This window comes from Apaloderma vittatum, unplaced genomic scaffold (assembly GCF_000703405.1).
Source record: "Apaloderma vittatum isolate BGI_N311 unplaced genomic scaffold, ASM70340v1 scaffold21424, whole genome shotgun sequence".
In the NCBI taxonomy this organism is placed as follows: Eukaryota; Metazoa; Chordata; class Aves; order Trogoniformes; family Trogonidae; genus Apaloderma; species Apaloderma vittatum.
In genome coordinates, this window is record NW_009711220.1 from 437 (window position 1) to 15,167 (window position 14,731).

The 14,731-nt window shown below is 37.0% G+C and overlaps 1 protein-coding gene across 3 annotated transcripts; it reads left to right on the forward strand.

The window, feature by feature from the left end:
• The first annotated feature begins 518 nt into the window (after positions 1–518).
• BIVM (basic, immunoglobulin-like variable motif containing) lies at positions 519–14,382 on the forward strand. Of its 3 annotated transcripts, XM_009867585.1 has the most exons (10): positions 519–1,109; positions 2,569–2,695; positions 3,558–3,653; positions 3,765–3,869; positions 5,559–5,653; positions 6,962–7,094; positions 9,258–9,329; positions 10,103–10,186; positions 11,913–12,009; positions 12,868–14,378. In XM_009867585.1, the coding sequence occupies exons 1-10, from the start codon at positions 635–637 to the stop codon at positions 13,156–13,158; spliced, it is 1,575 nt and encodes a 524-aa protein (XP_009865887.1). In that variant the 5' UTR covers positions 519–634; the 3' UTR covers positions 13,159–14,378. The 3 variants fall into 3 exon arrangements, with proteins under 3 accessions (XP_009865887.1, XP_009865888.1, XP_009865889.1); XM_009867586.1 differs by lacking the exon at positions 9,258–9,329 and having other exon boundaries at positions 12,868–14,382; XM_009867587.1 differs by lacking the exon at positions 9,258–9,329 and having other exon boundaries at positions 525–1,117; positions 2,580–2,695; positions 12,868–13,628.
• Positions 14,383–14,731: the final 349 nt, after the last annotated feature.

Genomic DNA, 14,731 nt, shown 5'->3' on the forward strand with positions numbered 1-14,731 from the left:
TAAAAATAAAAGGGAACCCTTAAGAGCCATGTGAGGAAAGGCATGAAACAGATTGAGGGTAGTGTTATCAGTTTACAAGCTTGAACTTCGTTTGCAGCAAAAGTGTGCAAGATTCTTTAGAATTAAGTGACCTTAAGTTGCTGTTTCTGTGATTTTATCTTTTTCTACTTCATATATGAAAGGTATTACGATTGTAAGGATAGACATGATTGACTACAACTACATAGAAGTAGGAAGCTTTTCATTTTTGTAAATTTTTAGTCTCTTAGTTGTGCTGAATTACAAGTGTAATTGCAATAGATGTCTTCATCATGGCATCACTGTGTTGTATGCTGTTGGCACCTCACAAATAATAAAAAGTGGTGTTTGTGGAATTCAGGAGATGCTTAGGAGAAGACACTGAATGTCATGATGCATCTTGAAGGGTATTTCAGCTTTTATTGGATATGAGTTCAAAGATAAGCTTTGCCTGTATTTTGTGTTGGTTGAGATACCTATACCAACTTCTCATTTTATTTCAGGTACCTCGTTGATACCTTGCAGAGGAAATGGAGGCAATGATGCAAACTCTGTTGTAATTAAAACATAAAGAAAAAATATTCTTAGCTGTACAGTACTCGTTCAGTATCATTCAATGCCTAACATTTCAGAAGATGAAAAGGAGAATGGTTCTGGAAGTAATGGAAACACTGAAAACAAACCTGGGAAAGAATCCCCAGAAGCTTCTCTTCACGATCCCGTGAAGCCATACTGCATGTCAGATGCCTCCACTGCATCCCTGGTGTCTAGAAGAGATGGGCATTATCCATGGGGATGTCCTGTGACTCACACGCGAGAGAAATTTTATACCATCTGCTCAGACTATGCTTTTTTAAACAGAGTGACATCTATTTGTAAAAGTCCAAGTGCTTCAGTTAGTGCCTGCCTGTCAGGCAGTGCTGCCTTAAACGTTGGAAATAACACACCCAGCTTACTCGATTCAAAGGTAATCTACAGGGAAGACGCTAACTTGGAAAGCTTGCCTGGTGATCTTGGAAAGCTTCCACTGGCATGGGAAATCGACAAATCAGAGTTCAATGGAGTGACTACAAATCTGAAGAACAAAGGAGGTGAGATGGTGGAGGTTTGATGTTGTGATTGGAAAAGGCTTCACGTTTACAGGGTGTTTGTGAAGGGGGTTGGTCAGCATGTGCATCTCTTGAGGAAGTGCTACAGAAGAGCCTGTACATCATTTCAAACAACCTGTTTGTCAGGAAAGAAGAGAGTGAGACAGGAGGAATGAAAGTCAGGTGTAGCTGCCTGGGGATGTGGCTCTAAACCAAGACTAGATTCTGCTTAACTGTGGGGAGATTTTTGAGTATTGTTTGAGGTGGCTTCTGGTTTGAATTTGTGTTGTTTTTTTTTTCCTCTTGAGTTTTTGGGGTGTTTTGTTCTTTTTGCAGGACCTAGTGCATTGTGTAGTGATTGCTTTTGCCTGTTAAGTACAGGTTTGCCACTTGCAGAAATGTTTCAAGGTACTTCAGAGGTGTATTTTGAAATTAAAGACATGGTTTATTAGAAGAAGTAAAGGAAATCATTACCTAGAAAAGCAGTTGATTTCTGTAACTCATTTGTATTTATTTTGATTTGCTCTATGTATACAGTGTTAGGGAGCCCGTTTCTTTAGAACTGGCTTCTTTACTGCATCCTATGTTCTTTCTCTACCTAGTCACAGATTGCAACTGTGAATCAAGCACTTGAATACACACTTGGTTTTCTTTGTCCTGTAATCCTTTTGCTCATCTAGAGCGGGCTGTAGATATTTTTTCTTACTGGCTTGCCTCACTAGTCAAATTATTGCCTTCTCTACCTTAGTAGGAAACTTAAATATATGTTTGGCAAGTTGCCATAGCCTTTTCTTGTGTATATGTAGCATGCTTAATAAAAAATAAGAAAAAACCTGATATCTTACAGGATAGTAATTTTTGCTAAAATACATGTAGTGTATTTAATTTGGATATGGTGCCTTCAAAATAGGACAGAAATATTCCTGCTCTACCATGTGGCCCAACTCTTTATGTTCTCCCGCCTCAGTGGATTACAAAAAAAAGGAAAGACCTTGAGAGTATGTTATTCCAGCTGGATATGCATGTAAGTCTTCATCAGAAGGTGTAGCTGGTTGCAGAGCTTGCCCATGAAAAAAAAAACGTTTCGTTAAATTTCCCTGTGCAATTAATGTTAGGAGATGGGAAGTCCATGTTGGTCTGAGAGGCTATTTCTGGGATGGCTGATTTAACGCATTAGAATAATCAGATTGACTGCTCTCTCTACGCAGTTGAGCAGGTCATCATTAATTCTGTTCAGAAAAACACGATGTTGTTTATGGAGCTATTGGCACTGTTTCAAACCTGTTGACAATCTTGATTATAGACTTGAACTTTTTCTTTCAATTAATGTTTAATCCCAGTTTGCACTTACTAACACAACCATAGTCTCTGTTTAAGGTGTATGCTATTGCTAAAAATATTTAAGAAGAAAGATATGAAAGGTAAACTTGGCATTCATTAATTTCTGAAATCTGTTTTGCAGGCAACATGAAGAAACAAGTGACAAAAAAAAAATCTGTAGACAAAAAAAGCAAACAGTACAGGGAGTGTCCTCAGCGTTCTGCTCTTGAAGATGTGAAGGAGAGGAAAGTGTTGGACCTCCGGAGATGGTAGTGTTAATGAAATGTATTTAAGATTATCCCCATGCAGTTTGTTGGTAAACGCTGTTGCTGGTTATCTGATTTCAGACTTCTTAATGTCTTCATACTTCTTTTTTTGTAGTAGTTACAAGGATATGTTAAGCATGAACACACAAAATCTCTTATTTTCTACAAGAAGAATGAGAGCTTCTCTCCTGTCTGTTGAATCTCTAAAAACATTTTTCTTCCTAAATATTTTCACTAAGAAAAAAAATTATGTGGGAATTCACTGCTAAAAAAAACCAACCCCAAACACATTCATTAGCATGGTTAGGCAAGAAGTAACCATAGTAGTGATATGTCTTACTCCTGATTTTTATTTTTACTGGGAAATACTTGATCAGAATCTATCAGTTCCATACAATCTGTATCGTATGAATATAGTTCACGTGGTTTAATGAATCTGTGTGGTTCTTATTGTGTATGTATGACATCAGAACATTAGAGTTAGCCTAGGGATTCTAGGGATTCTACCCACAATGACATTCATTAGTGAATTGGTGGAGATGCAATTTACTACAAGTTCACGGATTAGAAGAGACTGGATCAAACTGTACATTAAATTAGCACAGAATAATTTTTTTCCTGCAGGATCATTTGTGCAGAACTCCCATGGGGCTTTTAGAAATTTGACAGATTTTTATGAAATAGGGTAGTGGTATCTGACAAGCTTAAAGAAATTGATCAACACATTAGCTCCATGTTTGTTTTTATGAAGAATGCACTTTTTTACTACAGGTGACATAAAAACAGGTAATGTAAAACTTCAGTGACATGGCACACAGAAAATTTGTTCAAGTAACTTACTACTGTGGGTTTTTGTTTGGTTTAGGTATTGTGTTAGCCGACCTCAATATAAGACTTCCTGTGGAATTTCGTCCTTAGTGTCCTGCTGGAATTTCTTATATAGTACACTGGGAGCTGGAAGGTAAGTCAGAGAAAGACTGCTTTCCCTCTAGAGAGTCTAAAATCTGTTGCTAAATACTTTATTAAACAATACTTTTTTGTGTGTGTTGTGGGTTTTGGGTTTTTTTTTCAGTTTGCCACCCATTACTCAAGAAGAAGCTTTGCATATACTGGGCTTTCAACCCCCGTTTGAGGAGATTAGGTTTGGTCCTTTCACTGGAAATACAACTTTAATGAGGTACGTTTGGTTCTTTTGTTAGAGCTAAATTGTTAATGTGTGGAAAACTAATGTAAAACTAAGAGATAGAATAAAAAAATACAGTAGTACATTTATTTTTTTAAAAAGAAATCTGGCTGACACAAGTCGGTCCTCTTGAGTTTTAGAATAATGAGGCATACCTGGGTACTCTTGACAGTTCCCAAGGAAACTTTTCAAAGATTTTTTGGCACTAGCCATTTTGTATAGTGCGGTTTTGCTACACAAACCCAAAAAATTCTATTTGATTATTCATTTAGTTTGTGTAATGGTTGTATTAATACTCTGACAAATCCAGTCTCTTGATGAGGAATTCTTTTCTTTACTCTCATTTTCCTTGTTCTGAAAATGCATATTAAATGCTTGTTAATGTTACTGAAATAACCTGAAAAAGGCAATTGATATACTAGTAGCTTTATGTAAGAATTGAGAATGAGATGGTGAGTGCTGCACTTTTGCTGCATTGGAGCTGTTCAGGAGGAGGAGGACAGGGGGAAAGATGGGGCTGGAGCCTCAGAACACGTGAACTTTCGCATTCTGTTTTGCTTCTGCTTTGCTATTTCAAATCTTGAAGAATTGTCTCCAAAATCTTTGTCTTTCTTTTCCTTGTATTAAACTCATAAGAAATTTTAGGATTAAATAGGGCCAGGAGCATACTCTACTTAAGTATTGAATATCTTAACAGGGCTTTGGTGGGTTGCTCTTCTGTGAGATTTAAAACTTTTACAGTGTCCTTTCCCATTTCATGAGTTGCATTTGATGTAGTTAATATTTTTTGAAGGCAGTATGTAGGGTTTGGCACAGAACGTGGGTGCTGGATTTGAAAACGTGGCACCAGTCTGTTCTTTAATGGTGATATACCAGCTAGATTGTTGAGGAGTGTCATGCAGAACTTCAACTTCTGGCTTAGGAGACTTGGATCCAGATTTTTGTATCTTTTTAGGAGTGTGTCAAGGTGTAGCAACCCTTACAGACCAAGCTAATAAAATGTTCTTGGCAGACTGGAAAAAAGACAAGCTGAAAGGCAACACCATCACCCAGTGTAGCTTTATATTTGAGGTATTATCTTCAGAGATGTGAATCTGAGTGTTCTAATAAGGAAAAGTGAATATCTGAGAAACAAATCTTTACAGACCTGTCCTCACTTCTGCTGCTGTGAGGAGTTGCAGTAGGGGCTCCTGTAACACTTGGGCATTGTGAAGCTAATTTGTCAGAAGACCAACATAATCTGCAAAAAGTCTCACTTGAAGGATCCACCCTTCTGGTGTCTTAGAATAAAATTCCTTTTGTGTAGCTTACAAATTGTGGTTGAATCTTGGCACTTCCGAACTGGAGTGTCTTTGTAAAGACTGAGTAACTGAAAGTTAGAGGTGATTGGACTGAATGCAGTAGAACAGACATTTCGCATCCATTATTATGGGTCTATGTCAGGTCTGAAAAAGCAAAATAAAGGAAGAAGCTTTGAGTATTCATTTCTTTCTCTAGGATATGTTCAGTTTCGTTTGTATTAGGGTACCATGTTCATCTACAACCCATATACTAGTGTGGTAGGTACTTAGTAACACACCAGGACCATTTTTTCTAAACTGTCAAACAGAGGAATGGTAGAAAGAAAGAAAATTGCTTTTATTAACTCTTAAGTTACTACAATCTTTAAGCTTATTGTTTCAGATGGTTTAGGCAAATAAATGATCACTTCCATATCAAGGGATGCTCCTATGTTCTGTATAAACCTCACGGGAAGAACAAGACAGCTGGAGAAACTGGTACGTAGCTAATCCTAAAGCATTCATCTGACAGTACATAAACTGAAAAATCCTGCAATGTGTAGCATTTGACAGGACAAATTCTGTAAGTAGTACTTTCAGTTTGAGATAAGCTACCAAGTAGCTCCAAGTTGCCTGACTTCACTTTTTTTCTTACTTTGCTAAAACTTTCATTTGTACTTCTATTTTAATAAAGTATATTCTGTGCTATATATTATGCTATCACAGAACTGGAATTTTAAGGTATCCATGAGCACACCACACTTTCAATTCTGGGTTGGTGTCCTCGAAGATGTGTTTACTGTAATATACCAGCAGAGCAATGTATTTTTATTTCAGAGCTTTAGAAATCTGTGCTGTATAAAAATTGAGAATGTAGAGCACAAAAAGTATTAATGTCTTGAATGTTTTATACTTTTAAAAAATGGAATTTTAAAGTTAGTGACCTCATCCGTTCTTCCTGCCTTTAGCTAACAGCTGTTTCCAAAAGTTAGGTGATTATTCTCAGTTAGCTTATGAAGCTGCATTTTCATGTCTGCTTTTAAGTATGTTGCCTAAAGAATAATTCTAGTTTCATACACAGTTCATTAGCCTTTGATATAGTCTGGGTAATTATCTTCTCACTGAAAGGTTCTTTAAAATGATAAAACCGTGTTGAAATGTTTTTAGGGACATTAATAAAGTGGTGTTGTTTTTTGTTGTTGTTCTTGATGTCCCATTTGAGAATTCTGCAATGTTTCAGTGCCTTTCTAGTCTTTTCCTGAAACTGAGCACTGCAGTCACATTAAAAAATACTGTATGTCCAAATGTGGAATGTGTTCCTGAGATTAGGAAGCCCCAAGAAGCTCATGATACCAAAACCAAGTTTGAAAGCTTGCAGGGGTTCAGTAATATCATGGATGTGTGTTGCCTCTGACTTGGGGCAGTGGGACTGCATTGTGTTGCAGTGTATATTTCCTAGGTTAAGAGATGCTTTTTGCCTCTTTTTTTCCCCCTTTTTTTCTTTCAGAACAAGTAATTTTTAACAAGACTTTGATCTAAATACAGCATGTACTTTATATTGCATTTCTCTAGTACAGGCTGTGTGGCAGATGTTGTTTTTGGTTTTTTTTTTTGTACCAGGCAGGAAATTAAATACTAAGAAGTTTGAAAAGAAAACTGTATTTTGTCCATAGCTGTCAGGTCATGTCCTCTAATTTAAAAAGCAGTGTAACTGTTTTATGTTATCAAATAGATTTTTTTTTTTTTGCTGAACGTGTTATGCAGGATCCAGAGCACTCTGGACTGTAACTTGGTGTTTCTTTGTAGCTGCAGGGGCCCTTGCAAAGCTAACACGTGGACTGAAAGATGAATCAATGGCCTACATCTACCATTGCCAAAACCATTACTTTTGCCCAATTGGATTTGAAGCAACCCCAGTAAAAGCCAGTAAAGCCTATAGGTAAGACCGTGTGTTTATGCTTAGTTTAATGGAGGTGACGTACAGAAAAAAATAATGCAAATTGATACTGTTTTTCTCCCTGAACAACATTTCAGTGTATGTTGTAAAAGCGTTTATGTCTGAACTAGCAAAATGCTACCAAGTGATTTGAAAGGATTGACTTAAAATTAAACACAACTAAGCAGACTAGACTGAGAGAAGTTAAACAGTAAACTGTGAATGGTTCTAAGAAATTGTTTAAAGACATTTAGCCAGATATAGAGAGGGTAGTTATTTACATGAAGGGCACGTGAAAGTGACCAGTCTAAAAAATAAACCATATGGGCTGAAAAAGAGCCACGTGTGTTTTTAAGGAAAGACAACAAAAAGCCAGCTAGTTATGGGGGGCTTCTGTTCCCAGAGAACTTGGGAAGGAAACAAAAGAAGTAAGTGTGTGCATGTGGTGGGATTATAAACCAGAAGCAGAAGTCCTATAGTGATAATAATCCATTATGAAGTGGACGCAATAAAATCTGCGCTTAACAGAAACCAGTGTTTGTGTATGGTGAGAACAGGGGATGTGTAGTGTTCACTAATAATGATGATAAACTGCAGCTACTGGAGTGTAAGGCTTAGAAGAGTAAAGATACCTGAATAATTTGTTACCAAGAATTGGTGAGCATAAAGAAGCTAAAAGATATCTCTGGACTATTACAGCATGTTTGGCTTTTCCAAACACGGCTTGGAATGCTGTTCCCAGAGACCAGGAGAAACTGAATATGCCAATTGTTTTAGAATAAAAATACAATTACCTGAATAATTTCAGATTTGTCAGGGTGGCATTACTGAGAATAAAATAATGGAATAGTTGATAGAGGTTTTTGGTCAAATACAGGCCTTAAAAGATAATAGCAGTTGACATTCATACTGCATTTTGATGGTCTCGCATCAAAAATACAGATTTTAAGTTTGAAAAATACAATGACCCTGAGGCAATTTATTTTAGCTTTTGTAAGGCATTTTTTATGCTGTACGTTATGTTGAGAGTAGTTTGTTTTGCCTTATTCACAGAATGAAATTAACGGTTTTCCTCTTTCAAACACAGTATGTATTGGAGTTTTGTATTGGAGTTTCTCAAGGTTCAGCTGTTGGTTAGTATTTTTTAGTATTTTTGAGTGTAAAAAGACACTCCTTGACAAAATTAGCAAATATGAGTTGTGGGAAATGCTAAACAATGAAAAGGTAGGTCACTGGTGTAAGCTGAGCCTCAGTCTTGCACTTTGTGTACCAAGCAGTCTGCTTTTGGCACTGTTGAAGGTGTAGTCACATCAGGGAATGGAGAATGCTAGCTCCACATTTAAAGTTCAAAATGTTAATTATTTGGAGGTAATAAAGAATAATCACCTTAATCTAGTTTGTCTGACTATAAGGTTAATGAAAGCTTCTAGTATATGAACAAAAGAATACAGAAGGGTTTTTTTAAGACTGCATTCAGTGACATGCCATGTGAGTGGTGAGTGTGGAAAATATGACCCAAATTCAAGTCCACCACATCAGTCTGTTTACCAAAAGGTTAATAGTTTATTTACGTGATCAGTTACTAAGAATCTGCACTGCAAGAGCAAAGTTAAATAAATAAATTAATAGTTATTTACTAGATCACAAATGCAGCTTGAGAAATAATATGGTCCAGCGTGTGGAAACTTAACATGCCTTATGTCTAGTTTGAATTGATTCTGTTTAGTAATGAGTGAGAACTACGATTTCAATCCTTTACTGGTGGCTGAAATGGATTCTCAGTCACTTGTGATGTCATTTTAAAATCAATAGTAGATTTTCTTCCTAACAACAGATGTCTTGTGACAATGTAACTTAAACTAATGAGTTAAAGGAGCTTTTGCCTTATTTCAGGCTGGAGGTCAGATGAGAAGAGCATCCTGTTCTTTTCATACCTTCTAAAACCTTACTAGGGAATATGTTTAGGTTCCCAAAGCACTATCAATAGATTCTGCAGCAGTTCTTGCTTACCTGTTTTTTTTTGCATTTTGTTTGCAAAAGAAAGGTATTCTTTAAAAATCAAGCTAAGAAATCCTTACATTCCAAAAGAAGTGGTTAGATAAGGCTGCTAGACTGAGCTTAGGAGATGGTTCTTAGGTCACCCACAGACTTCCTGTATGATCTTAGGTTGCTGGATTTGGACTCGGGAGACCTGGGTTCAGTTCCCAGTTCAACCACAGACCTCAAGTGTGATTTTAGGTAAGTGAATCTATCCTGTGTCTTGGTTTCCCATCTGTGCAATGATGGCATACGTTGTTGTTTTACACGCTTTTTTTTTGTAAGTAAACAAGTTATTGTAAGCTGTAAGGCCATAATACCCCAGGTAGAAAAATCTAGGTTTTGTCACAGTTGAAACTGAAGTGGTTTTTCATGGGATAATTATACACAGGAAGTCAAAAACCAGTCCTCTGAATCTCTTCAGTCTGCCCTGATGCCCATCACAAATTTTCCCTGAGAAGTTGCTCACAAACTTAACAACAAGTATCTCTTGAGGGGGTTACTTTTTAATACATGGTATTGGCTGCTTAGGACAAAGCAGCTGAAATTACTGGTTGTTTTTCTATAGTTAAAAAATAGTGGAAGGGGCTCTTTTGTGACTCTTGTTAGACATCACAGGTAGGATGCCACCTTTGTGTGGCTTTCCACAACTCTTATTTCCATTGTTACATATATATTTATGTTTGGATCTTACACTAGACTGCCTTTCATCCAAATAACACTGATTTTTATGAGGATCTGTCTTTTTCTCAAACGATAACCAAAAGTTTCTATCTTGCTTTCAGGCCCTGTGAAACAGAAAGTTTTCCCTGTATTCAGTTGCAAGCACTATTTATAGCACAGAACCTGGTTTTTAGTTTGGCTGAGGAAACAATTTTAAGTGTTAGATTAAAAGAACAATAGAATGTTAATCTCTCTTTTTCTTTTTAGTATGCACAATAAATCTCACTAGGATTGTATCTTCTATTGAACAGAGGTCGTGTCTTACAGCAAGAAGTAGAATATTGGATCTTGATTGGAGAGCCGAGCAGAAAACATCCAACAATACACTGTAAGAGGTACGTTACTTGGTAAGAATATAAGCTTATGTGTTGTCTTTCAATCAATTTGTATTTCTCCACTAAGGGTCACCAAGCAAACTTGTAGTTCTTTTGAATGAATATACTATAGTTCTAAGAGAAACGAGGGCTTTAGTGAGAAAGTTTTTTTGACCTCAGGACTGGCTCTGCAGTTTTTATCACATGGCAGGACATGTGTGGGCTGCTGAAGGCCAAAAGCCCATTTCTTTTGTTTGAGAGTGAAACAGCTGACATGAGTCAGGAAGAACGGACACCTCAGCTATCTGCGATCATGCCAGTCGCGACATAGAGGCTGTACGAGCCTTGGAGGAGTTGATGTCACAGTTGAGGACGTACACAGGCTGTGTCTGTGGTGCATACAGGATATTGCGCTGCCGCCACGATCTCCTAGCTCAGGAGCGGGTACCGCCTGTACTCTGTTATTTGTGATGAGGTCCAGCTTATACGTAGGTTGATGTCTAAGGAGATGTACAGACTAGAAGAGCTAGAGGGTGCTACGTAGAAATTTCACTGATAAGTTAGATTTGTCATGATAAATGAATAGAACAGCTTTCTTCGCTTTACTTGTTATACTAGTTCATAATGCTTAATATTAATTTCTGAAACTGTGCAAGAGTAGTATTTCCCAAGAAACCAATTCCTTGCTCTCTGACACCCCCTGAGTTAATTACATTTTTTCCTAATGCATTAGGAGAAGAACTGTGAAAAAAAATTAAGAAAAATCACACTTCTGCTTTGTTTTATCTTTTTTATTCTCTAAATATTTTGAACAGTCATTTGAAAGTGCTTATCTGTTTGTTTCATAGCCAGTCAGATCCAACCCAGTACCTAAAACTCAGATGCCTTTGTTTTGTCAGTGATGTGACTATGTCAATAACTGTAAATAGCTGGATATTTTGGTCTAATGCACGTGATTGTTGTTGCTACATACAAGCTATAAACAGCACAGGAAGAGGTTTCTGAATATAGAATACAAACCTTTGTGGTATTATTTTTGGTTGCGGGGACATTCTTCCTCCTGCTGTAGTCCTGAGCTAGCAGAGCTTTTTCCTTAAAGTAGGAGGGCAAAGTTGGGGTAGAAATGGATTTTCTGAACTTGGGGGAGTGGTGGTAGGGAGAAGCAGGTAATTAGACACTGACAGAAATGAAAAGGTGATGTGTAGGCTTAAAGATGTCTGGAATATGGGAATATTTGTTTCAGTTGCTCTGTGTAACAGTGAAGAGCTGAGTGAATGGGAATGACTGAATTGAGAGTTTATTGCAGATGGGAATTGAATAAAAATGATGGAGTGAGTTATAGTGAGAGCTGTCTGGTAAAACCAGATTTTGTGGGTTGGAACAAAACAATATAAAAGGGTAAGAGGGGATTAAATTTCTCCTTGCTGAAACCCCGTTGTGCTACTTCCTTTCACAAGCTGATGAACTGGTAAGGGTAAACAATGCAATTAATGACTCATGGTGCTCTTACTTGTTTTGGAAGGTGTTTCCCAAGAACACTGAGTGCTATGTTAAAAGTGATGCTTTTATATCTAGGTTGATGTCTCTAGTGCTGAGGCTTTTATAACTTTACATGTTCATTTATCTTTAAATTGCTGATAAGACTATTTAAACCTGCAGGTCTGCATTTGCATGCATGTGTACTTGAGTCTTAGCGGTGCTGAGGTTTCATAAATGTCAGCTGAGTAGTAATAATCTTACTCTGTAGGTGGGCAGATATTGTCACTGACCTAAACACCCAAAATCCAGAATATCTAGATATTCGACACCTAGAGAGAGGATTACAGCATCGAAAAACAAAGAAGGTAAGGTGAACTTATTAAGGTGGGAGGAAATTCATGGTAGATTTTTTCACAGACTTATTCATACCTTAGCTGTGTGAGTTAACTTCTCTGAAAGGAATTTGTTATGACATGTTGGAACACAAAAGTCAAATGTGGGTACTTACATACCAGTCATTTATATTTACTTGCAGAACAAGACACAGTAGCCTGGTGTATGTTGGGATGAACCAGGATACCTGCATATACAATATATCAGGTCACAACATTTAACCTTGTTGGCTAAAAATCTAGCTGCAGCAAGAATAGAAATACTTTACAAATTACAGATGGAACCTTTTGCAGCATGCCTTTCTAGCTACATGCGAGCAGAAAAGGAAGTACAGTCGAGTAGGATCAAACAAAAGAATACACTTACTGTCCATACATCAATCTTCTTTCCTATAGATAGGGCTTATCACATGGGCAGGGAATGTATTTGTCATTTGCAGGTGGAAAATCTATGAGAAATAATAGACTGAAGAGATAATTTCAAATGTGGAAGTCCGTGTCAGCAAGATGAGAAGGGACCAGAACAGATAATTTGTGTGAAAGTGGCTGGAGAGTAAAAAAGACTAGCCAAAGATAAGTTATACTAGCCCATGGAAGATAAACAGAGTAACTTAAAAACATGCAAAAGAAGGCAGTAATTGCAGTTGGCAAACAAAAATTGATTGAGCAGAGTTGTTTGTTTGTGGATATGATTTGGTTGTGGTTTTGTTTGTTTGTTTGGTGGTGGGTGTTTTCTGTGTATGTTGTTGGGTTTTTTGATTTTTTTTTTTTTTCCTAAGAATTCTGTTACCACCAAGATTTTAATTTCAAGTGTCTTTTTACTTTGGTTAGGTTGGAGGAAATCTTCATTGCATCATTGCCTTCCAGAGACTTAACTGGCAAAGATTTGGTCCTTGGAACTTTCCATTTGGAAATGTTAGACAGAATAAACAATCCCAAACACAAGGACAAGGAATTTCCAAATCTGAGAGTGAAGACAATATCTCAAAGAAACAACATGGACGACTGGGTCGATCTTTCAGTGCTGGCTTTCATCAAGAATCTACATGGAAGAAATCTAATCTTCGTGAGAGGAGGAACAGTGGGTATCAGAGTTACAATGATTATGATGGAAATGATTAAAATTAACTTCAGCTAATAGAGTTGATACATTAAAGTTAGTTTTAATCAAGACATATTAGGGATCTATTAGTCCTAGAATACATATGAATAGAAATTACGGTATAAGACACAGCTTCATAATTATTAAATAAATGATGATATGGTTGCAGTGGATGAGAGCTGATGCATAAACTGATAGATAAGCACAGATTATTGTACTTTCGCAATCAAAAGTAAATAATGACAGGAAAGTCAGTAATTTCTTTTGAAATAATTGTACTATGTCCTGATCAGTGAAAACAAAGGAGCAATTTAAATTAGTCAATGTGATAAACAGATTTTATTGAAAACACTTAGTATTTACAAGCATGAAAATGTATGATATGACTTTATAAAAAGGGTTATTCTGTGAATGGTGTAAGGATAAAAGTAAACATTGCCTTCCTTTTTAACACTCCATTTTATTAAGGCTGTTCATATCCAGCGAAAAGGAAAAAAAACCACATAGGTTAGAAAACCTTGTTGGATTTACAAAGTGAATGTACATTCTCCGTTTGGTTCCTGGTAGACTTCTATCAGTCTGATAATCGTATATTGTCAAGCAGGTCTCAGTTTCCTTTCCCTTAGCTGGATGCCTGGTTTAGACTGAGAGGAATTGCCTGTGGCAGGAAGGTGTGAGGACAGACCATCTTTATTGCTTTTGCTCTGGTGGTACTGTGGCTGAACTCCTTCTTATCCTGGAGTCTCTTCAGAGCACAGATTTGCTTAACACAAGCTTGTGAAAATGAGCATTAAAAAGCTGCATTTACTATTAGCCAAATGAGCTAGCTGAACACCGCGTTCTGTTGGCAGTTGTTTTCCTTGTTCAGTCTGAAAACCTCTATCATTTTTCCACTGCTCTTTTCGTTTTGTGTGAAAGGGATGCAAGTGCCGAAAACTGCTGGCAGCCCTGATGATACTATATACCTCTCAGCCAGCAAACAATTCAAGCTTTTTCAGGTGTCTGTGTGAAGTTTTTCTTTTCTTTTTCCTTCCCTAATTTGAAATTGATCCAGTTGTTGCCTAAACACATCTCAACAGTTGTAACTTTCTGTGTACAAAATGTTCATACCTCCTCAAAGTTAATTTTGTGACATAAAAGATTTGTCATGGAATGCAGGGGTTTTGTAGGTTGCTGCTTTTGTTAACCAAAAATGGGAGACTTTTAGACTTTTGTTCATTCAATAAATAAAATTTGTTTTCTATACTGTTGTTTGATTTTCATTTGCCTTGAGAATGGTGACCTTATGTTTAGTGAAGGTTTTAAGGAAAATAAGTAAAGGAAGGATCAGAATTGCAACCCATTTATCAAGGTTATCCTGGAGGTAGGATCTCTTTGCTCCTAAGCCTGTACAGCCAGTGTGACTTGACTTTTAATGTTTAATTTCCCGAAGTCTGCAGTCTGATGACTGATGACTGAACAAAACCCATAGGTTCTGAAAGTGTTATCCAGAGGAACTATTTTCAGACTTTATTTTTGCAAGCTGATTTTGGGCTGATGACTTTAATTTCTTCAGAATACTTCGAGCTGTATTCTCTAGGGTGCTTCAGGCTT

Coding starts and splice junctions, on each gene's coding strand:
- BIVM (XM_009867585.1), top strand. CDS start 635: ATGCCTAACATTTCAGAAGATGAAAAGGAGAATGGTTCTGGAAGTAAT. Junction 3,870..5,558: donor GGAAATACAACTTTAATGAG/GTACGTTTGGTT, acceptor TTATTGTTTCAG/ATGGTTTAGGCAAATAAATG. Junction 12,010..12,867: donor AGCATCGAAAAACAAAGAAG/GTAAGGTGAACT, acceptor TACTTTGGTTAG/GTTGGAGGAAATCTTCATTG.